Here is a 27,515-nt window from a genome sequence, read left to right as displayed (position 1 = left end):
TGGTGACAGAATTTACTAACAGTAAATACTTGAACCAACAATCCCAGGCTTAGGAGGCCAGTGCCTTATCCATTAGACCACAGAGGCTTATGTGGAGACTGGTTTGAAAAATTTCTGGGGGGAGCTGCACTTTGATATCCTCTCTGTCTCAGATATGCTCCAAATGTGTCCGGACCCCAAACAATTCTCTTTTTCCTTCATTTGGATACATAAGTTTTTTCAGGATGGTAATTCTATGGATTCAAATTTTAATGATACAGAAAAATCCTCAAATTTATTTAGCAAACTGTCATAAATTTGAGTGAGTGGGATCAAATGGAACAAGAGACACATTTTTATGGCTTAAGCCAAAGAATCAGGAGAAAGAAGAAGTTTCACTGTGCACTTTATTTAGAAGAGATTTGCATGTTTATAAATGCAAAAAATATGTACAGCACCCCCCAGAGGCAACGTTTTAGTGAAATTGCATCAGTGAGTAGCAGGTCCCTAGAGGGACCTAACATTCAAGTTTTGCGGTTATTGCTTATTGCTGAAATCAGACATTTGGTGTAATATGTGGTGTACATAAAGAGGGATGACACTGTGTTAATGGTTTAACAATATTTCTGATTTGGTTAAGGCCCAGAGAGTATGGATGACTGCATGAGTATGGAGTTTTTCAGATTGTTGTTTCTTTTCCTTTTTTGTCAGTATTATCCTCACTAATCTTCACCCTGTAGCATAATTTCAACACACATTTTCTCATATCAATTGTTTTCTTTTCAAATTTTTTTCTGAATCTCAGCTGTTTTGACTTTCGACTGTTGTAAATAGATCCCTTTAAGAGCTCTGCAGTAGGTGGCAGACGTTGAGTATCATACAACTGGTTTTTGAAATCAGTGTCACCAGTGAAATCTAGTTCAGCTATCTTCTCTTATTTATTCGATTACTCCCTGCTGACTTTGTAGAGCATCACTCTTGTTCTACTCATTATTCTGACTGCTATGTGGTTTCATCATGCATCATAGAGTTTGCCATTTGGCTGATACTTTTTTTGACATTTATAGCTTCGTTTTTTTGCCTCTGCTCATTCCCATCTCACTGCTGCAGGAGATATATACATCCAGCAGGGCTGTCACTCATCTTATTGCTGGTAAGGGATCCTGTGCTGGCAGCTTAGAGACCTCTTCTGGCTGTTCTTTGTCATCACTAACAGCTGGCAGGTTAGGCAGGAGAGAGAAAAAAAAAAAGGCAGAAATGTGAAAACCACAAAAACAAGCAGAATAGTTAGAGCTGAAATGTAAACATACAGGATATTTTAAGGAATGCATTTAAGATGGGAGTCTAATTAGAGGCTTGCGTTCTATAACAACATGTTTTCTTTTGTGTGAGTATATGAATTTTGTTGGTTTTGCAGACCAGCAGGACCATTTCAACTTTACTTGAAGTACCGAAGTAAATGATTTTTTGGGGACCAAGCTGAGGTGAGAAGTAACAAAGTACTTTTATTTTATTACTTAGGGCGAGTTCAGATATTTTGGAACACTTTTGGTATTGCCAGTTTGTCTGAGCTTTCTTGCAATTAATAAAACAACTACCCCAACATATCATATACGTTTCTGTAATCCTCTACGTCTTGAATATCTATATATAAAGGAAAAAGTTTATATCATACTGTATTCTGAGGAAGTATGGCTTTCCCTTTTGCCAGGAGTGACTGGAAGCTATCTCTAATGACATGTTTGGTCACTTGGGACAGCATGTTTTCATTGGTTTAGGCTTTTACCTTCACACACAATTCTATGCTTAAAACATTTAAACATTCTATGCTTAAACATCTAGCATACACATTATTTGCATCAATAAATCATATTTCAACCTATTCTATTCTATGAACATGGTAGATTAAGTAAAATTGATTACATATTAAGGTATTGGCCAGAGTAACACCCCACAATTCATTTCTTAAAGCAGTAACAACAATAACAGGGTTTAGAAAATCTTGAAAATCTTTATTTTCGGAGTTCATAACCAGTGTTTTCTAAAATTCAGTATGAACAGATTAGGTAATAAATACAGTAGAACACTGCCACCACAAGGTTCGTAACCATTTATAATTTGTTTCTTGCAGTAGTACCATGACTCAGGATTTAACAAAAATAAACATCATTGACAATCTCTAACATGAACAGGAAACTTAGTAAAAATCTCTGCATACTCAGTAGTAAGCCTAAGTAACATTTTATATTTCCCAGTTTGGTAATTTGTGATAACTTGCAAAAACATATAAACATATAAATATATGGACATGATTTGAGCTAACATTATTCTTATTTTGTTAAAATAGTACATCTTATGTACAGTCATGTGAAAAAATAAATACACCCCATGGAATTTCTTGGCTTTTTTGACATATTTGGATAAGCAAACATTTGATCATGTTTGAAACAGTGCCAATTAATGAAGTTGATATACTTGAACAAAACCGCAAGGTAAAAATAGCCTTTTCAATCATTTATTCAACAGAAATATCAATAGATGTGATATTCTACTGTGGTAAAAGTAAGTATACCCTTAGCCTCAGAAGCTAGTATTACACCCTTTAACAGAAATAACTTATTGTAGGCATTTTGCATAATTGTCCACCAAGCTTGCTGACATTTTTGACCACTCTTCCATGCAATATTCTTTCAGTTGCAAGATGTTTGAAGGTTTTCTTGCATGTACTGCCTGTTTCAAATCCCCCCACAACATTTCAGTGGGATTCAAAAAAAGACAGGTTCCACCTGCACTCCCTAAGCAGGTTCTGATCGCTGGCATCCAATCTTGAATACCTGATTATAATTTTATTTTGAAGGTGTGATAAATGTAGGGGTGTACTTACTTTTTCCATGTGACTGTTTTTTGTTCATTTAAATTGTGAAAATTACTACAAAATGACAATTCTATGTGTTATTTGATAGAGTGTATCACCTTTATTAATAGTCACTGTTTCAAAGAGGATCAAATGTTTTCTTGTCCAAATATGTCCAAAAAAAATTCCATGGGGTTCACTTGTTTTTTCACATGACTGTATATACATTACACATCATCCATATGTGGAATAAACCAATCATAACAATTTTATAACCTTATGAAAATGAGGCTCAATAACAAAAGTTTTGACTTTCACTTATCAGGTCAGAGAATAAATACTGCTAAATTTATCTGTCCCAATACACCTGAAGTACCATCATACCTGAATTTTCCCTGTCTATACTTGACTTTTTCAAAAGACAAATCTTCTACTTGTTACTTGCTAAATTATCAAACAGTACATAATTAAATTTCTCTATAATCATATACTATATTTGTAAAGTCATAATGTGACTTTTTAGCAACAGACAGCATTGTCAGAATCTGAATAATTTTATTCGCCATATACATTTTAATTGTGTAAGGAATGTTACTTGGTGTTTGGTCACAAGATGATACATTCAACACAGTTTACAGCACACACATCACAGACATTAAACAGAGTGGTACACTTGTGACATATAATAAATAATAGCAATGATATATAGTAATGACAACATGAATAAAAAAACATTCAATAAATAGTAATAACTTGTAGTATTTATTAATAGTATTTAAAATAATATTCAACATGCATAATAATAATAATAATAATAATAATAATAATAATAAAATATATAACATGGTACTTGATCTAAATTCCTAACAAATCAAAACATACAAATCCAAATAAATCTAAACAGATATACAGATGTGGCAGCAAGACTCAGACCCTAATAGCTATCTGTTGCTACAGTCGTCGATTGTTACATGCAGTTTGTATTGCTAGCTTACCTTTAAGAGATTAGAAATAAAGCTGTTTTTAGCTTTAGCTAACTTGCCAGTTGGCTCCTTAATCTTTTTCCTTGGTGAATCTTTCTTGATATTTTCATACTATAAGAGTTTATACTTTTCTACTTGAAAGTGAAAAATTTTAAGCTGTACTACCAAATCTGCTATAACTCTACCAGTCAACATATATAGTGTCCTCCACTAATATCGGCCCCCATGGTAAATATGAGCAAAGAAGGCTGGGAAAATTGTCTTTATTGTTCCACCGTTTGATCTTTTGATGAGGCACTGTATAATCTGAGGTTACAGGTGCTCCAGAATGAATAGTAATGTAATAAAGGTACGTAAATAGTAATGTAAATAAATCTCAATTCAGCTTTTAAATAGCTTTTAAAAATGTAGGTCTGAATCTGAATGATAATAGTTCTACGACGACCCAAGACAATGCATTTAGAAGAACATAATTTTTGTTTGTTTTTCTTTACAGATTTTTATAACGTGAGGCAGAAATGAAGTTTGACAGGTGTGACACAGCAGACAGTCACACCACGGCAGTATTAGAGTTTAGTTTTTTGAAGCTTAGTCCCAGATTTACTGAGGGGGCATATAATTCATTTATATAGTAAATGTCTGATTAGACAGGTGGCTTAGTGGTTAGCCCATTGCCCCGCGCCCCTGGGGTTTGGGGCTTGAATCTCGCCTTCTACCTGTGTGCGCAGAGCTCGAATGCTCTACCTGTGCTTTGGGGCTTTCCTCCAGGTACCTTGGTTTCCTCACCCATACCAAAGGTGCTGTAGGCTGATTGACATTTCTAAATTGTCTGTAGCATGTGCAATTGTGCCATGCAACGGGTTTGCAATTTTAGACTTACAATCAATTAGTTTAAATTTTCAGAAAATTCATTTAATCTGCTCTACTATGTAGGTGGAAGCAATAGGCATGAATTTGCCCTTGTTCTTTATACAAGTGTTCAAAAGAATTAAACCTTGAGCTAATTTTATTGCTCTAAGGAGCTGGAAACAATGTTAGAAAATCTTCTGCATGGTTTACATATATTTGTAAATATTTTTGCATTGTTGTAATTTTAAAGGCTCATAATTACTCTGCAGTTGCCCAACATCACTGGGTCTAAATGTTTTGGGAATATTCTGTTAATTATCAATGCATTGTAACATATTTACTAAATATTTTAGTATTAATTTGATGTTTAGCTTTGACTTTGAGGCTTGTCACATATCCATGAGTGTGCAATTTATATGAAATGGACTTCCAAAATAATAACAGAGATAATCGATTGTAATTTGAAGATCAGCAGGACTGTACAATTCTGAGAAATAGAATTCTTTATCGGGAATTATCACAAGATGAAAATAATACCACAACTGTTAGAGAAGATTGCATCACTGCATTAGTGACATGTTAGTGCTCAGCTCCTCTCTTGTAGATTCAGTGCCTTGCACAGTTCCCTGCTGCTAACTCTTGTTAATAATGTGCTTAAGATTCTAACTCACATATGTTAGGATTTAGAAAAACTTAAAACCTAAAAACATTTGCTTTTATTTTAGTTTGCATAAAAGCATGTGTGTAGTGTACAAGCACAAAAAGTATATATAATTTGACTAACTATATTTAAGGTTCACTGTTGACAGTGGAATGCTGCTCTTTCTTCCACATCATCCTTGTCCCATATTTCTGGATATCAATAGTACCACAGTTACGTGATGTACACAATGTACTAATTACAAATAAGCTCAGTGACTAATGGTTCCTGACATATAGGTCTCTTTTTGTTCCTGGTCCACCGTGACCCTGACCAAGAATAAGGACTTACTAAAGATGAATGAATCTTTAAAATACTGTGAAGTGCTGTTTTTGTCTTGAGCAAAGTGAAAATAGTCAGTGTACTCCACACCTGTGTAATCAGTCCCTTGCTCAAATGTTCAAATAGGGCAGGAAAATATTATCCAGCATGTTATAACACTACATGTGTACTTTATCAGCACTTTCCACAAGATAGAAATAATACCACCAGTGTTGGAGATTACTGCATCACTTCTATATTCACAAAGCAAAACCACACAAAACACTGAATAATTTAAACTTTCTTTTCTCAAATTGCAAGACAATACATGTTTTTCCACATGTCAGTGTGGGTTTCCTCCCAACTCTCAAAAACATTCCTGTAGGTGGATTAGCTATGCTAAATTACCTTAGGTGAGTGAATGTAGCATCCCGTCCAGGATACATTCCCGCTTCATGCTCGGTGCTCCTGGGATTGTCCCTGGATTCACTGCTACCATGACCTGATGATGAGAACACTACATGTGTTCTTTATCAGTATTTACCATAAAATAGAAACACTACCACATCTGCTGGATAACGATATCCATCCATTCATCTTCCATTCCGCTTAACCTACTCAGGGTCATGAGGGAGCCTGGTTCCTATCCCATGGAACTCAGGGCACAAGGGGTACCAACCCAATCACACACACATACCACGTAAAATGTGGAAATGCTAGATAACCTACAACACATGTCTTTGAACTGGGGAGGAAACCGGAGTAACCAGAGGGAACCGAGGAAGCACAAGGAGAACATGCAAGCTCTCCACACAAAGGGCAGAGGCGGGATTCGAACCCCCTACCCCAGAGGATCAAGGCAAACGTCGACACAAAATGACAGGGGATAGATAGTTTTACCTTCTTCTTTTTTTTTTAAACAAACTTAAGGTGATTGGGGACATTTGTGTTTAAGATCAGCAGTCTTAGATTGGTTATGGAAATGTGCAAATAATTAAGTATATATTTTGGCAAATAATTTAGCATTCCACTTCATTTAAACACCACGGACAGCTTTAACTGACCTAATAATGCGTTAAAATGGGAAAACACACATCTCTAGGGTAGTGGCCCTCTGGGACCCGAGTTTGTTACCCCTGAACTTAAGCAAATGAAGTGGTCATGCTCGAGTGCTTCATATTACAGGAAACTAACCGCACGTTACAAGCGACACGCGTTCAGATGATTGTTATTACATATAAAACCGTAGCGTGTGAATTCCTTGTTGTGCGATTTCCACTGGAGCACGAGCTTCGCCATGGCCCCGGAGCCCACAGTGTGGTGGTGGTGGTGACGTCACTGCCCGGGGTTTCCATCTCCACTGGCTCCGGTTAGAGTGTGTGAGCTCGCGACGCCGTCATGGTGGAGGCCGGCTGTTGTAGCACTCACGGCTGAAATGCCTGCTAGCTTCTCTGGGTCTTCTTCTGACGGAATACAAAGAAATTTCAAATGCAAACATTTTTTGGAAGTCGGGAAAGAGAAACCTAAACAAACTTGACTCTGTAGGAAAAGTTGGACTGTTTTGGACTGCTCTCTCTCACACAGGGAGCTAGCTTAGCCGCTAACGCTAACTGAGAGAGGAAAACAAGAAAAAAAAAGGACGTCGGAGTTTCGGCAACGGAGCCGACTGGCGCCCGCTGGAGCCAGGTAACAAGACAAAGCGAAATGCCGCTCAACTCTGCATTATATTAACTTTAAGTGTTGTAGGGATTCATCCACGAGCCCTGTGCTGCTGCTTTAGACGTGTGTAATTAGGCAATAACGAATAAAGCAGTGTCGCGGCGCGTATTATGGGAAGTTACTGTATTTACCATCATTACCGAGGAGGACTGGTAGCGGTGAGGACAGTCAGTAAAGCCTGGTGATGCAGTGCGGGAATTAGCGCTAGCCAGGTTACACCAGCGGTCACCAAACTCAAACACCGTTTTATCAAAGCAACAGGGCATCTCGAAGCTTTTCCTCAGACCTTTCTTTCTAGAGATGTCCGTTTGTGATAGATAAAACAAACCAGAGTCAGAAAAGTCAGCTAAGTTACTTCCCATAGACAAACTCTGTAGGTTTGATTAGCTTGTAGCTTAGCAGTCTTGCTAGGCGGCTAGTTTACTGAAGATATAACGCTAAGCGTGTCCTTTCAGCGCCACGCAATTGAATGAGAACTAACAGAAGTGTACAAGTTAATAATATATATTCTCTAGTTTATAGTTTAAAAAGAAACATTTTTTACAGACCTTTTGATATTTTACACATTCTCCACGACATTGTGTTAGCAAAACAGCTAACACGCCGCACTCATTGGCAGAACCTAGCTAGCTTGCTGTGCTGTATTCAGCTAACGTGCTAATACATAACTTTTCGTCAAGAAAACACGGTTTTAAGCATTAGCTTATTAGCTCGGTCGGCTAGGCAGTGGTTGATAGGCTGAATTTAAAATGTACCGCGAATTGTAAAGCTCGCTTTGGTGAACTTTAGTTCTAAGAGGGAAAACTACACCGAGTTGATGCTTTTTGTTTGGTTTAGAGCTCGAAGCGATGTGTTGGAGCTTGCATAACCTCTTTTGTCGGCATTGCTCTGATGGACATCCCCAGGGTGGGTGTTGTAACTGTGGCCGCCGGATACAGCGCCCTGCTCGGGCTTAATTGTCCAGGAGAGTACCGCTGCTTAGGCCTACCAACAGGCCTGGGCGCTATCATACAGAGCAAATTTCTAATGTTGGCCACAATTATTTCTACATTATAGTTTATTGTGTACAGTGGAAACGTGAATACAATTATCGATTTTTTTCTTTTAATCCGTAGACGATTGGTTTTTATTTCTTCATGTCATTCTTCATTCATTTCGAAAAGCTTCTTATGAGAAGCATGTTCACTGTGTGATCTGGAAGTGTTCCTAAACCTGTGCTCATTTTTGCTTCATATCCTGCTGTAAGTTGCTTTAAATACGAAACGTTTTAAGCAAAATGTCCTTTAGCTGTGAGAATGATAAACTTGGTAGTCACTTGGAACAGGAACCGGTTATGTAGGCAATATGATTATGTAATAAACTCACCGTAGTGCTAGTTTGACATTGTGTCTCATCTTGATTAAATATTGTAACCATCCTGTTGTATTTGTACAGGTGAGCGCCACTATACAAAGCTGGAGGTTTGGGATATTTGAGGCTGGTCAGGCCAAATAGCAAGCATTGGTTGTTTTGGAGACCTAAATATTTAAACCACAGCCATGGATGGCCGCAGTGAAGATGAAAGTGTGAGCAACAGCAGCGGAGATTCCAGGTAAAGAAAAGCTGTGTACTTTATATAAAGTTTACGTTAAAGTGGTCAAAGCAGTGCTGTTACTTTTGCATGTGGTGAGACTTTAATCCTTATGTTTTGTAAATGTCACGTTTGGTTCAGTCAGTTCATTGAGAGTTATGTGCCTTCAAGTCCTCCTGGGAAGTTCATATTTATGAGTTTGGAAGTAATTACGACGTCAGGTATGTGCGTTCAAGCCACTTTGGTCGGAGCAAGATGGCGGTGTCCCTTCTAATAAATAACTGCTTGTAATTACAACATTATGGTGGCGTTCAATTCGTAAATAAGATCTTTCCGACCTGACTTGAGCGCACCGTCAGTTCCCTGAGAGTCCCCCCACAATGAAAACTATTTAAGTATGACTCCAGAAGGATTGACAACTATATGGAATATATATATATATATATATATATATATATATATATATATATATATATAATATATAATTCCTCTTAGATGTTCATAATCTATGGTGAAGTGTCCTAAGGAAAGATATTCAACCATATATCCAAATTGTTTTGTGTGTTCAACGTGTGTTTTGTAAGCTTGCAGTATAGTTTATGGTTAAATGTATGTTTTGTTGATATGGTTAACAATATGTTAAAGGATTTTAGTTTTAAAATCTGCAGTCGTCCACTTCTTTGCAGTTTTTAAAATTTATTTGGCCTTGTTTTGTTTGACGACACGGATGTCTGAAAACTTGATAATTACCCTGTTGTGTTGACTTCTTAGAACAGAAATTAACGTGGCAGTTAGGCAAATATGGCTCTGTTTCCATCTTAATAAAGTAAAACGACTGTGTGTGTGTGTTTCAGTAACTCGGACGATGAGTCTGGGTCTGGGTCTGGATCTGGTTCCGGTTCTGGTTCCAGCTCCAGCAGCAGCAGCTCCAGTAGCAGCCAGTCAGGGAGCAGCGACTCAGGAAGTGGCTCAGACTCGGGCAGCCAGTCCGATTCTGACTCTGAAAAGTCCAAGGGGAAGAATGGTCAGAATAACTCTGCCAAGATTGATTCATCAGAAGTAAGACTTTATGATTTAGTTTGAGAGATTAAATCAAGGTGTCATTTTGTGGTCACAGATTAGTGCTAAAGTATTGAGATCTGTGTTTCCCAAAAGCATCACAGATAGGGCTGCACGATTATGGCCAAAATGTTGATCACGGTTATTTTTGATCAATATTGTGATCACAATTATTTATCACGATTATTCATTGATTTTAGGGACAACATATTTTTATTATTGCACTTTCACATTTAATAAACAGACTGCTGCTTTCACCTCCATGTTGTGCTACATTCCTGCTAATGTACAAATCTTTGCATCAAATTAGACTGGTCCTTAAAGTTCATCATCTCGTAGAAGCAAAATATAAATAAAATTGTACCCAAAATATAGGATAAATAAAAATACCATCAACCAAATGAAAATATGCAACCAAATGAAAATAATTCAGGCCTATGCAGAAAAGGCAATAACAGTGTTTACAGGAGGAGAGACACAGCCAGATCACCCAATAAAGTGGTGCAGGGATGATGTCATTTTGTACCGGAACCATCACACTGGTTCCCTCGACAAAAACCCAATAGGATTTTCCCATAAGGTTTTGGATTATTGCAAGAAATAAGCTCTGTGATCAACAAAAGTTTACAACACTAACACGTTTTGTCCATCAAGATAATTTTCATAAATGAACACAATTTTTATGACGTTTGAAGCCTAAATACAATCGGCAGAAATAAACAGCTAACCGTACGCTATAAACGAACTACACCACGGTCGCTCGACTTCAACGTCACCATCACAAAGCTTCCGACAACTTTTCCATGCTTGATTTAAAACATTTTCCATAATACGGATCTATTCTGTGGATGAATCTTCATCCACGTTTTTTTTTTTGAATTGTGCACAGCATACCCGAACCAGTTTATCCGCAAAGACTTTCCCTGTTCGACCTGATGACGTTTAGTGTCCCCAAGAACGTCTGTAATCCCATTTAGCAACATGTTAGTGTCATGCTTTCCCCTCGCGCAAAGCGCTGGAGCGTGCTATGAAGGGCTAAAATGCTAACTTGTTTCCGGGTTTGGCATACAAAATGATGTCATCCCTGCGCCACTCTATGGTGATTGGCTGTAAGTTTAGGAAGCGCTTGATTTGATCTGCAGCAGAGTTTTCTATGAGCGGAGGACGAACTTTAAACGTCAATATCACAGTCGATCATGTTCATGTAATTGTGGGCAGTCAAAATCGTAATCGAGATCAATATTCGATTAATTGCGCAGCCCTAATCACAGCACATGTGAAGATCATTGTTAATTTTTTAGTGAGATCTTACAGTCTACCAGATTATCCTTACAAGACTTTTGGGAAATTGGGCCAGTAAAGGTGAACACCTAACTACTATCATTGCCTAAGTTACAACATGCTCATTCCAAGCTACTGGTTTCCATTTATTGTTAACCAGGCTGGACATTTTCAGTCAGGCTGTTTCTCTTGTGCTATACTAAAGCCAGCTTTAAGAGAGAATCCACACTAAACCAGTCTACAGTAATAAACATTAAAATATTTCTACGTTTTATTTCCCTTGTTGCAGTTTTGGAAGTCTAATCCCAGTATCCTGGCAGTGCAGAGGTCAGCTATGCTCAGGAAACAGCAGCAGCAGCAACAACAACAACAGCAACAGAGCTCGTCAAACAGTGACTCGGATGAGGTAGGACTTTGCAGGACAGCATTTCAAATTGCTCCTTTCATTCAGTATTGCTTCTGTTATTCTGCTTTTGGATCATTGTGTTTCATTAATGGATCACTAGCGTCTTGCTGGGCTGATGATATTCTCATTGTGGTTACCTCTACATCAATGCATATTATAGACTTCAAGAAGTGTACACGCGGATTGGCATAATAATGACATTCCAAAAGCCAGATCTTAAGTAATTTTTGCGTGTATTTGCGTTTGTATTTATGTTTATTATTAAGGAATCCTCCAGTAGTGATGACTCGGATGATGACTCTTCGAGGAAACGAAAGAGTAAAGGGTGAGTCCAGCTATTAACCATCAATCAATACACAGATTCTTGGTATTAGGATATTCCTCAGTCATTGATAAGCTGTTAAATATTCTCTGTGTACCAGAACTGGTTCCGAGTCCGATTCTGGGTCTGGCTCTGGATCTGGTTCAGGGAGTGACTCCTCCAATTCTTCAGCCGAGGAAGAGGCAGAGAACAGCGAAGAGTCCGTTTCAGACTATGAGCCTAGCCACAAAGTTAAAAGCAGGAAGCCACCTAACAAGTAAGGCAATAAGCACAGAATACCTTTTTGGTTTCTGAACACGTTACAAAAAAAAAAAAGTTTTTTTTTGTCGTGTCATTGGTGCTTGATCCGCTGGAATGCAGAATAATAATAAAGCATAGATGGGCTCAAATGGTTTCTCTGTTCCATAATATTTAAATTTAAGCCTCAACAAAATCAAATCCAAACAAGTGTGGGTTTTTTTATTGAATTATTCTTTGCTCAGATATTCAGCTTTTGCTTATTAATTAACAGTCATTTCTTTTAAGAGCCACTAGCTGACTGGAATGACACATTGAGAATAAAGAAGCACATAACCTTCATATCAATCTGAAACAGACTTGCTGAATCTTACTTGTTTAAACTGCTAAAAAGAGGAGGATAGAGTAATGCTGAAAACATAAACAACAGTTTGGTACAGAACCGGTAAAACCCAAACTTTGTGCCGAAGGAAAATACGGAAGACTTGGGGGGGCAGAAGGTTAATGCTCATGTGAGAGAGAAATGCTGTTTTGTTTGTCACCTAGAAGTGGTCAGTCTCTAATCTCATCTCTGATCCTTTAGGATTAATGCCAGAAATGGAAAAAAGAGCAAGGTTTCAAAAAAGAAGCCCTCAGCCTCTTCGTCAGACGAGGATGATGACTATAAAAAGGCTCTGGCAGGTCCTCGGAGGCAGGCTACAGTGAACATCAGCTATAAAGAGGATGAAGAACTGAAAACAGACTCTGATGACTTGGTGGAGGTATGTGGGGAGGACGTCCCACCGCCTGAAGAGGATGAGTTTGAGACTCTGGAAAGAGTGATGGACGTGAGAATAGGACGAAAAGGAGGTAAATTTTTTTGTTGAAGTTTGAGGTTTTCCTGTTTGTTGACAAACGGCTTGTAATTTGAATTCTAGGTATATGCCATTAGAAACGGTTATTCTGTTACTCACACGTTTTACCATTCTGGTCTGCAAGATCTTTTGAAATGATGTTGACTGCACAAAAATCCATTCTGTTTATTACTTCCTATTTGTCGCTTACAGCCACTGGGGCTACCACCACAGTCTATGCTGTTGAGGCTGACGGAGATCCTAATGCCAACTTCAACCCAAACAAGCAGCCAGGAGATGTGCAGTACTTGATCAAATGGAAAGGTTGGTCACACATTCACAATACCTGGGAGACGGAGGAGACGCTGAAGCAGCAGAACGTGAGGGGCATGAAGAAACTGGACAATTTCAAAAAGAAGGAACAGGAAAAGAAAAAGTGGTAAGGCTTTGTCTGTGGTGTGGTGGCATGTCTGTGCCCTCTGCTTGTAGAGGTGGAACCGCAGACATTTACGTTACGTTTTCTCTTTGCAGGCTCAAAACAGCTTCACCTGAGGATGTGGAATACTTAAACTGCCAGCAGGAGCTCATGGATGACCTGCATTCACAGTATCAGCTTGTGGAGAGAATTATCAGTAAGGAGATACACTAGCGCTCATTTTGTTTATTGAAGTATTTGCATGCTGTTTGGTTCCGACCTCGACTATATCTTAATACACACGTCGGTGCTATTTTGCAAGGCCATTCAAATCAGAAGTCGGCAGCAGGCTACCCAGACTACTTATGCAAATGGCAAGGGCTTCCATATTCAGAATGCAGCTGGGAAGACGGGGCACTTATCGCTAGAAAGTTCCAGAAGTGCATAGATGACTACATGAGCCGGAACCAGTCCAAAACAATCCCCTTCAGGGACTGCAAGGTAACAGACTAGAGTAGAGTGCTCTAAAGCAAGCCCAATGAAAATTTAATAATAATATCTGTGCACTGCAGTCTTATTTAATGGCCCCATGCAGTGAAAGAATGTGCACTCTTGTTCAGGTTTTGAAGCTGAGGCCACGGTTTGTGCCCATGAAGAAACAGGCTCATTATATCGGTGGGGAAGGACTTGAGCTTCGAGACTACCAGTTGGACGGCTTAAACTGGATGGCCCATTCGTGGTGCAAGTATGTTCAGCTGTATATTAATTATGATTATGTTCTATTTTATACGAAGGGTACAGTTTTCTTGTAACACATATAAATCAGATACAATCAGATGAGTGTGATATATATATATATATATATATATATATATATATATATAATGTAATCACCATTTTAGTAAATGGGAAATATAATGTGCTCTGATTGATTAGGTAAGTCTTCATTGAGTATCTTGTATTGTTCAAGATGATGCTATAATGCTAAATAGCATTGATTTATCACACGGTTCATTGGTTTGCTTAAGTTCTCAAGTTCTTTCTGGAGAAATGTTTTCAGTTCTCCAGAATGAGAGACACATGTAAAATATACAGGTTGTTTTGCAAATATAAATATTAATAAATTATGTTCATAACAAACTCTTTTTGCATGAGCTGACATTGTTTGTAGTGTTTGAGTCATGTTTATTATCCTGTTCTTCTGCCAGAGGGAACAGTTGTATTCTAGCGGATGAGATGGGCCTTGGAAAGACCATTCAGACCATCTCCTTTCTGAACTATCTGTTCCATGAGCACCAGCTCTATGGGCCGTTCCTACTGGTGGTGCCCTTGTCTACACTCACCTCTTGGCAGAGGGAAATCCATCTCTGGGCCCCACTGATGAACGTGGTCGTCTACCTGGGTGACATCAGCAGTAGGAACATGGTAAGATACAGCAAACTAAATGCAAGCTTCACTCACTGCGAGATTAGTGAGAACATTATTTAGTTATTTTTATTTAGTAATTGCTTGACTGGAATGACCACATTATTTATCAAAAATTACAAAAACGCCGATATATAAAATTTTTTAGCAAATATACACTACTGGTCAAAGTTTTGGAGACACTTGACTGCATTGTATCTCATGATCTTAAAAACCTTTTGATCTGAAGGTGTGTGATTAAATGTTTGAAATCGGTGTTGTAGACAAAAAATATAATTGTGCCAACATATTAATTTCTTTCATTAGAAAACTAGCATTTTATTTACAAAAATATATTTATTTTAAACGGACGACTAAGGAGTAAGATATTCCAAAAAGCAGCCAATAAGAGTCTGGCATAGGTCGGAAGTCCTTTAATACTGGTTAAAAAGCATCTCAGGGGGATTCCTCAAAATGCCAAGAATACATTTCTGGAAATTCTAGGCAAAAAGGGTGTCTACTTTGAAGATGTTAAAAATACTAAATTATTTTGATTTATTTTGGATTTTTTTTTTATCACAACATAATTCCCATAGTTTAATTTGTATTCTATTTTTATTTATTATTCTAAAATGAAATAAAAATGGAAATAAAAATAAAGAATGAGTGTGTCTAAACTTTTTACCTGTAGTGTGTATTCCATTCTCACTTGTGCTCCAGTGTTATTTTTAAATATCAAGGGTTTTTTTTATTTTATGATACATTGTGTTTGGAAAAAAGTATATTAATAATTGTTGTACTGTTCTTCTTTAGATCAGAACACATGAGTGGATGCATGCCCACAACAAGCGGCTAAAGCTCAACATCCTTCTCACTACGTATGAAATCCTCCTGAAAGATAAGGTATGACGTTAAAACTGATTAACGTCAGCTCATAAATTCCTGTTAGGTTTCTTTTGTCTGTCGCTTGTGGTTTTCTGACTTTCAATTATGACTTTCAGTTTCGTTATTAGTTTCAACACACAACAATTTAGTAGAAATAACGTTTTAAATGGCTGTTACGTGTTTGTCTAGTCATTTCTGGGGAACGTGAGCTGGGCGTTTATTGGTGTGGACGAGGCCCACAGGTTGAAGAATGATGATTCCCTTTTGTATAAGACCATGATTGAGTTCAAGTCCAATCACCGGCTCCTTATCACAGGAACACCTCTGCAGAATTCCCTCAAAGAGCTATGGTCACTCCTCCGCTTCATCATGCCAGAGAAGTATGAGCCGTCTACAGTATAACTGCTGTGCTCCATACAACACTGACATTTGCTTTTTAGTTGTAAAGTGTTAGAAGTATTTTTGTAGTTTGTTTTTATCTTGTTGGACTTGGTTTTACAGTTGTGCTGAGATTTAATTGTGTGCGGGGTTTGGTTGTCAGGTTTCACTCGTGGGAACGGTTTGAGGAAGAGCACGGTAAAGGCAGGGACTCGGGCTACACTAGCTTGCACAAGGAGCTGGAGCCTTTCTTGCTACGCAGGGTCAAGAAGGATGTGGAGAAGTCACTACCTGCCAAGGTGGAACAGATCCTTAGGGTGGAGATGAGTGCCATCCAGAAACAATACTACAAGTATGACCGAGCATTAAATGCACCTTTTGACTGCCCACATTCTTGCTTGTCTGTTAAGTTAAGCGATTGAACATTTATTAGCATTCAAATCGCTTTGGCAAGTACTGCATTTTTCTCCTGCATCGATGAGTCATGGTTATGAATAATGAAATACATTTCATTTTCCATAGGTGGATTTTGACAAGAAACTACAAGGCACTCAGCAAAGGCACGAAAGGAAGCACATCCGGTTTCCTCAACATCATGATGGAGCTGAAGAAGTGCTGTAACCACTGCTACCTCATCAAACCACCAGAGGACAATGAGTTTTACAACAAAGCAGAGGCCTTGCAGGTATGTCTAACAAAAGAGTGAACTCTAGATTAGCTACTTTTTTCTCCCACTCACATTTCTTGATAAATATCTTCTACAAGCATTGATCAAAACAATGAATTGAGATTTTCATGAATTCTTTTTTAAAGACCACAGATCATTATACACATTATCTATAACAAGCAAGCTCTTTATCCTAGTACATCAGTGAACACTTAAAAATGAGTTTTGCATAGTCTTACAGCGATCAGACAATCACAGTAACTCCTTCCCAGAAATAGTAAGCCATAGCTCCTAAACGTCAGCTGCATAATATTCAGAAAGTATTGCTTTAACAGATTTCAGCAGACAAGGTGAAATGAAATAAGCACTTCATAGGAATAGAAGTTGAAATCCCATGTTTTGTTTAGCACCTAATTCGCAGTAGCGGTAAGCTGGTACTTCTGGACAAGCTCCTGGTGCGGCTGAAGGAGCGCGGCCACCGTGTGCTCATCTTCTCCCAGATGGTCCGGATGCTGGACATCCTTGCAGACTACCTGAAGAGCCGCCAGTTCTTATTCCAGGTGACCAGAGTACTCTTGTCTGATGTTTGTGTTCCAACAACAATTCACAGTCAGTGAAAATGTTTGGTGCATCAGGCTGAAAAGTGTGTTGTCTTGCAGAGGTTGGATGGTTCCATCAAGGGTGAGATGAGAAAACAGGCGTTGGATCATTTCAATGCAGAAGGGTCTGAGGTAAATTCTCTGCTCTTTTGCACAGTATGTGTAAGTGTTGTGTTGTGTTTTCAGACTGGACATGAACATCTGTTTTTGTTTTTTTGTCTGTCTGTCTGTCTTTTTTTTTTTTTCCTCTGTAGGACTTCTGTTTCCTGTTGTCCACACGAGCAGGTGGCCTGGGCATTAACTTGGCTTCTGCTGATACCGTGGTCATATTTGACTCAGACTGGAACCCCCAGAATGACCTGCAGGCTCAGGCAAGAGCTCACAGGATAGGGCAGAAGAGACAGGTAAACTACATACCGCTTTTTCAAAAGCATTCTCCTTTTCAAAATTACTCTGCTCAAAACCGATGATCTGTGATGTGTATGTAAGTCCTATTCTTGTAAGTAATGGTGCTCTTGTTTAACATACAACTTTTTATTTATCAAGATAAAGCTCTTTCTAATGATTCACTAGTATGTTTTGCAGGGTTATTAAAACATAATCTTTCATTTTTTCAGGTAAATATTTATCGTTTGGTGACTAAGGGGTCTGTGGAAGAAGACATCATTGAGCGAGCCAAGAAGAAGATGGTGCTGGACCACCTTGTTATTCAGAGGATGGACACTACAGGGAAAACAGTTCTTCATACTGGTGCTGCTCCTTCCAGGTAACGTAACAGCTCAGCATTAATAGCTTGTTAGAATTCCCATATTTCTGCCTGACTGGAGCCTAATCTTCTTAGGAGGTCAGGGATTCTCACCTGTAACAGTGGTTATCACTGTAATGTCACCGAAAAAGCTTGCAAAACCCCTCACTTTATACATCAGCAGGGGTTCACAAACCCCACTTTGAGAGCCACAGCTGCCTTAACGGTTTTAATGTTTGTCTTTTACTCTTTGGTGTTTAAAGCAGTTCCACTCCTTTCAACAAAGAGGAACTGTCTGCGATTTTAAAGTTTGGTGCTGAAGAACTTTTTAAGGAGCCAGAGGGAGAAGAACAAGAGCCCCAGGTGTGTTGATTTGCGATGGCATGTAAACAATAAAACAGCATAAAACTGTTTAGACTAAATCGAAATAAGGGTGACGTGTGTGTGTGTGTGTATATATATTTTTAAAATCTTGTCTGTAGGAGATGGATATTGATGAGATTCTGAAGAGAGCGGAGACCAGAGAAAATGATCCCGGTCCATCTACCGTAGGAGAAGAGCTTCTCTCACAGTTCAAGGTCTGTAAATGTCATTAATATCTGTTGTGGCAGGACACTCTCTTGTCCACAAAATGGTCTGAGTTTAGAGTTTGCATCGCTGCCTTGCTTTTAATCATTTTTTTTTCCCTCCTCCAGGTGGCAAACTTCACCATGATGGAGGAGGAAGATATGGACATGGATTCAGATGGCAACCGGAAGACCTGGGATTCAATCATTCCTGAAGAGCAGCGGAGGAGACTGGAGGAAGAGGAGAGGCAGAAGGAGCTAGCAGAGATCTATATGCTGCCCCGCATGAGGAACTGTGCCAAACAGGTTAAAGGAAATATCCTGTTACCGCTGACTCAGTGAATGTGGTTACAACCACATAGTGTTTTCTATATTTTTAGTCAGCATTATATAGATCTGAGCAATATGGGAGATTTATTGCAAATCAAGTTTTTTAATCAAAGTTTATTTACAAATTTGTCAGTCACGATTTTTTAATTCCCCTGGCTTGCTCTGCTTGGCTAAAGACCTCCAGTAAAAGCAAGCTCAAAAGAGGAAAAAAAAATTAAGACAAATGAAATATTAGTGAAAATTATTTCCAAGGTTTAAACTTCCATTGCAAAGGGTCTTGCTCACCTTTGGACACTTTGAATATTACATGAGGTATGCGGAATGTTAAAATGATGTCAAACCGAACCATTGCAGTAATGCTGACGTATTGTTATAATGGTTTACTGGATTTTAGATAAGCTTTAATGGTAACGAGGGCAGGCGGAGCCGGAACAGAAGATATTCTGGCTCTGACAGTGACTCTGCCTCAGACCGAAAGAGGCCCAAGAAGCGAGGCAGACCACGAACTATTCCTCGAGAGAACATCAAGGGCTTCAGTGACGCTGAAATACGAAGGTAAAAGTCACTCCCTGTTGCCAAGCCCAAAACCTCAACCACTGTAGGAATGTTAAACATGCTATTTGAAACTCCTTTCTTGAACTTGGTATTTAAAATGTCTCCAAAAGTTTCAACTGCCATGCTTTTTTTTCTTCCTATATAGGTTCATCAAAAGTTACAAGAAGTTTGGCGGCCCTTTGGAAAGGTATTTTTCTTTCTCTTTTTTTCCTCCCTATCTTTTAAATTAATTAATTAATTACTAAATAATTTTAGCGCAATCGCTGCCACATCTTTTCCCATATTCTCACTGACTTTATGTAACAGGCTGGATGCTATTGCCCGGGATGCTGAGCTGGTGGATAAATCGGAGCATGACCTGAGGCGGCTAGCAGAGACGGTACACAATGGCTGTCTGAAAACCCTGAGGGAAAATCCATGTGGACCAGAAAAAACCTCAGGTATATAGATTATGTGCAGTTCGATGGCCATTTAGTGACTTGTCATTAATGAGCAGCAAATTTTCTGTAATCTACATCTGCTTGTTTTGTGTTTTTAGGAGGCAGGCGAGGGAAGGTGAAGGGACCTACCTTCAGGATCTCAGGTGTTCAGGTCAATGCTAAGCTAGTAATCTCGCATGAGGAGGAACTGGCCCCCTTGCACAAAGCCATTCCTGCTGACCCAGAGGAGAGGAAGAGGTACCTTAGTGTTCTCTTTATAAATATAGCATTTTAAAGATTTCTTTCCTGTTCATGATTGTAGTACTTAAATTATTTTATATTGTTTTTTATTTTATTTTATTTGCAGTTTTATTTGATTAAATCAAGTTCCATTTGCACAGGTATATGCTTCCTTGCCATGCAAAGGCAGCACATTTTGACATTGAATGGGGAAAAGACGATGACTCCAGCCTTCTTATTGGTATTTATGAGTATGGCTATGGGAGCTGGGAGATGATTAAGATGGACCCAGACCTTAACCTCACCCACAAGGTACAAAAATTTGTTTTTGTTTTGTAACCTGATAAAAATTTGCTTATTGTGTTAATTTAGGAACTTTGATCTGTTTTTACTTCAATTTTAATTTGTTAACTTGTCACTTGTCTTAAACAGCTTTTACCAGACGACCCTGATAAGAAGCCACAGGCCAAACAGCTCCAGACACGCGCTGACTACCTCATCAAATTACTCAGCAAGGACCTCGCCAAAAAGGAGGCCCAGAGGCAAACGGGCATGGTGAGAACACTATTTTATCCTGAATCAGTCTCAACAATGTGTACCTTACCATCTTGTTAAGTTTGTTTGGGCTTCAGTATAAAAGAGAAATGTCTTGGACCCTGCTTTCAGACTAGACAGACTTGAAGAGCAGATTCATTTCTGAAAATATAACATTAGCTTTGGGCTGTAAGTCACAAGCATCGCTGCCCAACTAAGACATAAATATTTATTCCTGATCAAACTAGCCACCCAGCTAACCTTTGATAAAATATTGCATGTATTGTATATGCTCCATGATTAGTGGGAGAATAGGGGGTCCATCTTTATAAGAACAAGTCATTTATTTGTGCCTTCTGTCAGACTGGCTGTCTAACTCAGGCTTTACATTGTTTAGTGATATGACCAAGCTTTTTCAGAGTTACTGTATTTTATCATGTTTGAGAATCATTGGATGGTATACAGTGTTTACTTTAATTACTCAACTTGTATATTATACATTGTGTATATCACGTGTGTAATTCTTGTTATTAATACAATCTTAATCATTTTTAGAAAACCGCAGCTACACATACCATTATGCTTTTATGTATTTAGAGGTGCATGTGTTTCGGCCGTGCCTTAGCTTTTATACTGTATTAGTAGTCAGGAAGTGTTTAATCATGTTGGACTTTTACTCTGTGAGTAAATAATCACGGTTTGACATTGTGCAGCCAATATTCTGTCCTGTTGCCATCATACATAAGCATTAGAATTACATACGTACTAATTTGGTTGTGGTCCTGTAGCCCTATGCACCAAGATAGATGAAAGGAAAACTAATAAAGTAAATGTTAAGTTAATTGAGAAGAACAACTTCTGGTTCCTATCGTTAATCATAGCAAGGTTGGCTTTGTTGCCCTATTCGTCTTTAAGGAGGCTATAAAATGATAGGAAGGTCTTTTGCCCTTTTGATTAACCGAATATATGCATCATTGCAGTTCCTATTCTGAGAATTGTGTGCCAGAAGTGGCTTGTGCTTCAGTACTCAAGAAGCCACTTCCTCCCTAGGGTTCCTGTGACGTTTTCTGCCCTCTATCTTTCATATGTTAATGGTTTGTGATTTTACGTTAATAGAGTTAGTGTTGGGACCTATTTGTGCTGCAGGCTAATTCTCGAAAGAGGAAGCCACGTGGAAAGAAGAACAAAACTGTGAAACCGAAAGTGGACGAAATGGTCAACAGTCTGTCATCTGCTCCTCCCTCAGAGAAGAGCTCAGAAGATGAGGACTACAAGGAAGATGAAAAGGTCTGTATTGTAGACTGGCTGCTGTTGTGCCTTTTTTCCTTTGATTGTTTTCTAAAGACAGGATTTACTTGTTTGTTTTTGGAAGGTTTGTCATTTGCCTGCTTTTTTTTTATTATTATTGTTTTTTTATTTTTATGACCTCTACCCACGTGACTAACAGTTTGTCCTAACCAGTTTCTGACCTTTTCTTTCTACCAAGTCTTTATTGCGAAGTGCTTATTTATGCTTTAAGGGAAGTCAAATGACTGTGAATATAATGCCTTGCAAACTGAGAACCAGAAGCAAGCAAACTATGAAGCTGCTTGATGGTCATTTTATCAGTGATTAGCTCTGACGTTTACCTTAATCTTGTTTGCAACATTAGAATTTGTTGATGAGGAAAGGTAAGCTTTGTTGATTCTGAAATAAAGCTTAATGTTGATCATAACCGTTAGATGCAAACATTGCTTCAGGGTAGAAGGTAAAAGGCATTGCTGAAATGTCACATTTTCCCTCTTCCCCTCAAAGGACTCCCCACCCGCCAAGCCAACACCACCAAACAGAAGGGGACGAGCTTCTGATCGGGTGATAAAGGAAGAAGAGGAGGAGGAGGAGGAGGAGGAGGAGGAAGAAGAGGAGGAGGAACCAGAGCCCGAACCCACTGTCAAAGAGCCAGAGGAGAAGGAGATAAAAGAGAGAGAGATAAAGAAAGATATCAAACAGGATAAGAAAGAGGAAGGTCGGGACATCAAAGTGAAAAAGGAACCCAAAGAGAAAAAGGAGAGCAAGCCTGTGGAGTACAGAGTAGAGGAGTCTTTCATAGAGAAGGTACTTGAAGAAAACAAATCTTCTTTTAACTCTATGAAAAGTTGTTATGAATTACTGAAGGTTGCATGAGAATGGTTTAAGCACGAAAAATGTAATTTACCCTGGTTAGACTTGATCACTTTTTTTTTTTTTTTACTGTATTACAAAAAAACAGTCTCCGGAAATAAAAGTTGAAGTTCGGGAAAAGAGCAAAAAGGCAGACACGCCTGTCCATATCACTGCTGGAGGAGAGAACGTTCCAGTCTCCGAGGAATCTGAGGAGCTCGACCAGAAGACCTTCAGCGTGGTGAGTCACAGCTCACTCATTCCTCGTTCCTTTCCATGGTCTTAACCTGTACCTGCTAGTTTACTGATGTGAGCTGCATCCTCTGGATCAGACTTGTATAACATCAGAATGTGACATTGATTGCTTTAACAGATTGTTCTGAATTGCAGTTGTATTCATCACTCACACTGTAGTTGAGTCAGTAGCTTATTTGCATTTTTTTCCCCAATTTGCTGATCATTTATATCTAATGGAGAGTGCTTTGAATGAGTAACTTTTTTACCAATGGTTTTAGTAACTAGATAGTTCTTGCCAGCTAGTTTATTAATTCACCAACACCAGTAAAGTGTTTAACCCTGTGCTTAACAGTGTAAGGAGCGCATGCGGCCGGTGAAGGCAGCCTTAAAACAGCTGGATCGTCCTGAGAAAGGTCTTTCTGAGCGTGAGCAGCTAGAGCATACTCGTCAGTGCCTAATCAAAATTGGTGACCACATCACCGACTGTCTAAAAGAGTACACCAACCTTGAACACATCAAGCAGTGGAGAAGGTGTGTGTGTAGTTCGCTTTGATCGCTTTTCTAAAAACTTGCCCAATGAAATATCTCTTAAAATATATATATTGTACTTTATTTTATATTGACTTCATTCAGTTTAACCTAGTTTATAATTCTCTCCCATATCATGACAGAAATCTTTGGATATTTGTTTCCAAATTTACGGAGTTTGATGCAAGGAAACTTCATAAACTGTATAAGCATGCAATCAAGAAAAGACAGGAAAACGCTCAGGTATGTTTCTGTTTTCAACAGCATTTTATTAGACAGTGGAATCAACTAATAGGTGAAATATAATTTAATGATTCTTTGTGCAGGCTGTAAAGAACAATAAATGGCATATTTTTCCATATTGTATTTTTAAGTTACAATATTTATGGTTTGTATTCATTTCAGGCAGCGGACCAAAACACTAGCACTGTAAATACACAAGCCTTTAGACACACAGGTATGTCTCTTATTGCATCAGCATTTCTTCAAATATCTTTTATTTTTAATTGTGGCATCATTTTATAATTATTTTTCTCTTAACAAGTGGCATGTTAGTATAAAATGCCTCACAATAAGAGTGAGGAGACTTCTAAATTATAAATATTTACAAAACCAACCTAGTAAATCAACGTTAAAAGCCCTAAAAAAATTACTTTGCAAAAAAAAAAAAAAAAATTCTCCTCCTTTCCTATGTTCCCAGACATTGAGAGGTTAAAGGACTCTCAGCAAGACGAGAGCAGTAGAGACAGCTACAGTTCAGACCGACACCACTCGACCTCACGCAGCCACGAGCAGAGCAAAGAGCGCCACTCCGGTGACTCGTACAGGAAAAGCTCGGACTCCAGGAAGAGACCGTACTCCTCCTTCAGCAATGGCAAAGACCACAGAGAGCGAGACCACTACAGAGAGCGCCAGGACAGCAGGTCGGTCATACACACCCCGTCAGAGTCTTCCACTCGTGTAGAATAAACGTAGTTACAGATCTTCCTATATCAAATTAAAGATTTCAATTCAAATTGCATGGATTCTTGAATAATGAATTAGTTTACATTTCCCCAGATAGAGCCAACATTGGCAGTACCACTACAATGTGTTCGTGTCATGGAACATGAAAACTGGTGCTTTCTTACATCGTAATTTGAAGTCCTAGGAGATGCCCATAACCCACATCAAAAAGCTGCTTCTTACAGTAGTTAAAACAAATCCTAAATATAGGCTTTCTGTTAATCTGTTCACCATACAAGAACACATTGTATGCCCAGTAGAATTCTTTTTGAGATTCAGTCAGTGGAAAAGACAAAATCTGTAGGAAAAGCGTTATTTTACAGTATAGGGCTATTCGGGCGGGACTAGTTTTATATGGGGAGGTAGGGTAACGTAATAATTACCAGAGATTCTCGAGCCGAGACGGTGAAGATCTCGGTGTCTTTTACCTTCTAAAATGGTCTGTAATAATAACCCCGGGTTAAACTAATCCCGTGCGAATGCACAAGCGATTCGTTCTCGACATTTAGTCCAATTGCCAAACACCACTTTGACAGAGGGAGAGTTATCCCTATCTTCCTGAAAAATCTCCTCCCATTCAGAATGATTACGTACCATTTGTTCAAACAGCGTTTGATCACGTCGTTCTCCCCAAAACTGCAACTAAATAAAGTTTCAGCTCTCATCCAGTTTTGGCTTTTCTCTTGCTTCATCTGTGTTGTATTATCAAACCCTGAGGTGTGGAGCAGCATGTTACATATGACGCACAGGGCTGCTGTGATGGGCCATCAGCACGTAAACGACCAAGATACGCCCATCTCGGCAATTTCTACAGAAATCACTTATCCTGTGCGAATTGACTATAAATATCACAGATGTCCATAGTAACAATTAGTTTCCAGCCATATGTCCTGAAAACTAATCCTGTCCGAGTGGGGCTTGAGGGACCTTAAACATTCAAATGTGGGCGTGAAATATTATGCTAATTTAAATAGGAAAATCGGATCCGAAAGCCCTTAATCTCCAAGCGTAACAATTACATATAAACCCATTTTTATTTAAAAGTTTGTCAAATGTTTCAAATGAATTTCCTTGTACTTGTATCTTCCCACAGATATTACAGCGACAGCAAGCATAGGAAGCTAGATGATCACCGTTCTAGTCGAGACAACTGGTCAGACGGCAACAATAAGGAGCGTGTACACTCGGAGCACCGTTCCCTCTCGGAGCACCGCTCCAGCTCGGACTACAGTCACCACAAGGCCTCTCGTGACTATCGCTATCACTCAGACTGGCAATTGGAGCAGCGCGCTTCGGGTAGTGGGCCACGTTCTCCTCGAGACCAGAGATCGCCCTATGACTCCCGATCGCCCATGGGCCACCGGTCGCCTTTTGAGTACTCTTCTGAGCACAAGAGCACGCCTGAGCAGGTCTGGAGCAGTCGTAAGACATAGCGCTCAATCAGCCATAGATACACAAACGCAGGAAATGCCTTATTGGACTTTTGGCCGCTGTACTGCGCATCTGAGCTTCTCTTTGGAGGCTTGGTGCACGCCTCTCCTCTCTTCTCCAGGCTAAGTTTGAATAACTGGGGAGTGAACACAAATTACATATTTTTGTATTTAATAGTCCTGCTGCACCATTTCCTAGGTGTGGTAGTATGAGGTTTCATTTTTAATTATTTTTATACAGTGACTACTTTTTCTTTCTTTTTTTCCCCCCCAAAACGCTTGTGTTCCACCGCTACCTGCGACACTGGATCCTGGCATTGACTTACCACATTTGTAAAGCAGCTCTTGACTTAAAACAGAAGTGTTTGAACAGAGGAAACTAGCATAATGTATTGTCTTGATACTGGGCTAAAGGTGGCTCTCTTCTGAGCAGCCTGAAGGACTGGGGTTCACCTTCCAAAGTACCTCGTTTACAATGTGTTTGTTTTGTTTTTTTCATGTGACCACCATGCCGACTTTTTGTTTCTTTGCATCATGCTTGAATTATTTAATTCTCAGCTGTAACATAATCTGGATTCTGTTTTGAAAGCATCTGAAAATGTCATTTTCGTAAAATTGTACTACTGTAAATTATTGTATAAAAGTAAATTTGAATGGGCTTTTTCTTCTCAGGCTTTTTTTCTTAAAAAACTAGTCGTTCCCTTTCCCCACCAACTCAGGCTTGTTTGTCAGTTGTATTGATTTAACGTTTCTATGTCCATAGGACGGTTTATGTAAATGATGTTATTTACAGTGTAATTTGGGGAAAGTGGAAACTTATCTATTTGTGTATTCCTGTGAAAAGACTTCTTTGAATCCCAGCTTTGTTTGTTTTTTTTTTTTCTTTTCCGTTTTCAAATTCACACGTTGATGTCTAAATTGTTCAACAAAAAAAAAAAAAAAGCCTCACTGAAATGGCAACATCATGTCAGGAAAAACGGTGAGGAGTGAGGGTTAGAGGCACTTATGTGAACTTGAAATGGTTTTCTTTTTCTATAAAATTCCATCTTTCTCTCTCTCTCTCTCTTTTTTTAATACATAAATGTAGGCAATAATGTAAAATCTATGCAGCCCAAGTGTATTTCTGGTGAACGGCCCAATCAAGTCAAAATGCTGTTACAGTACACACTGTATATAAATCTGCTCTATATTTCAAATCAAATTTACACTGAACATGCATGGATTTTTTTTTTTAAATAATTGTTTTATATAATTGTTTATAAAGTCATTAAACTCGAATCACTGTTTTCACCTGTAACGTGGCTGTTGGCATCAGTATACATCACTTTGAAAGTTTGGTTTTGTTTATTTTTTCCTCCTGTTCCCCTGCATTTCTCAAAGCCATAA

General features: G+C 38.7%; 1 protein-coding gene across 2 annotated transcripts; it reads left to right on the top strand.

Annotated features, from left to right (window-relative positions):
* The first annotated feature begins 7,030 nt into the window (after positions 1-7,030).
* Positions 7,031-27,426, top strand: chd1 (chromodomain helicase DNA binding protein 1). Of its 2 annotated transcripts, none has more exons than XM_053644858.1 (37): positions 7,031-7,312; positions 8,780-8,936; positions 9,770-9,974; positions 11,545-11,661; positions 11,928-11,986; positions 12,084-12,239; positions 12,804-13,069; positions 13,267-13,492; positions 13,585-13,685; positions 13,791-13,969; positions 14,089-14,213; positions 14,677-14,893; positions 15,686-15,775; positions 15,947-16,137; positions 16,299-16,487; positions 16,658-16,820; positions 17,210-17,362; positions 17,462-17,533; positions 17,656-17,805; positions 18,019-18,167; positions 18,413-18,509; positions 18,629-18,724; positions 18,842-19,018; positions 19,437-19,597; positions 19,743-19,784; positions 19,904-20,037; positions 20,136-20,274; positions 20,418-20,568; positions 20,689-20,811; positions 21,937-22,077; positions 22,585-22,884; positions 23,039-23,170; positions 23,519-23,697; positions 23,838-23,937; positions 24,100-24,151; positions 24,395-24,617; positions 25,793-27,426. In XM_053644858.1, the coding sequence occupies exons 2-37, from the start codon at positions 8,884-8,886 to the stop codon at positions 26,130-26,132; spliced, it is 5,448 nt and encodes a 1,815-aa protein (XP_053500833.1). In that variant the 5' UTR covers positions 7,031-7,312; positions 8,780-8,883; the 3' UTR covers positions 26,133-27,426. The 2 variants fall into 2 exon arrangements, with proteins under 2 accessions (XP_053500833.1, XP_053500832.1); XM_053644857.1 differs by having other exon boundaries at positions 18,410-18,509.
* The last annotated feature ends 89 nt before the right edge of the window (positions 27,427-27,515 follow it).

The sequence above is a fragment of the Ictalurus furcatus genome, chromosome 16 (assembly GCF_023375685.1).
Source record: "Ictalurus furcatus strain D&B chromosome 16, Billie_1.0, whole genome shotgun sequence".
NCBI lineage: Eukaryota > Metazoa > Chordata > Actinopteri > Siluriformes > Ictaluridae > Ictalurus > Ictalurus furcatus.
This window is presented reverse-complemented; position numbering and strand designations above follow the sequence as displayed.

Coding starts and splice junctions, on each gene's coding strand:
- chd1 (XM_053644857.1), top strand. CDS start 8,884: ATGGATGGCCGCAGTGAAGATGAAAGTGTGAGCAACAGCAGCGGAGAT. Junction 11,987..12,083: donor AGGAAACGAAAGAGTAAAGG/GTGAGTCCAGCT, acceptor TCTGTGTACCAG/AACTGGTTCCGAGTCCGATT. Junction 19,019..19,436: donor TGAGGAACTGTGCCAAACAG/GTTAAAGGAAAT, acceptor ACTGGATTTTAG/ATAAGCTTTAATGGTAACGA.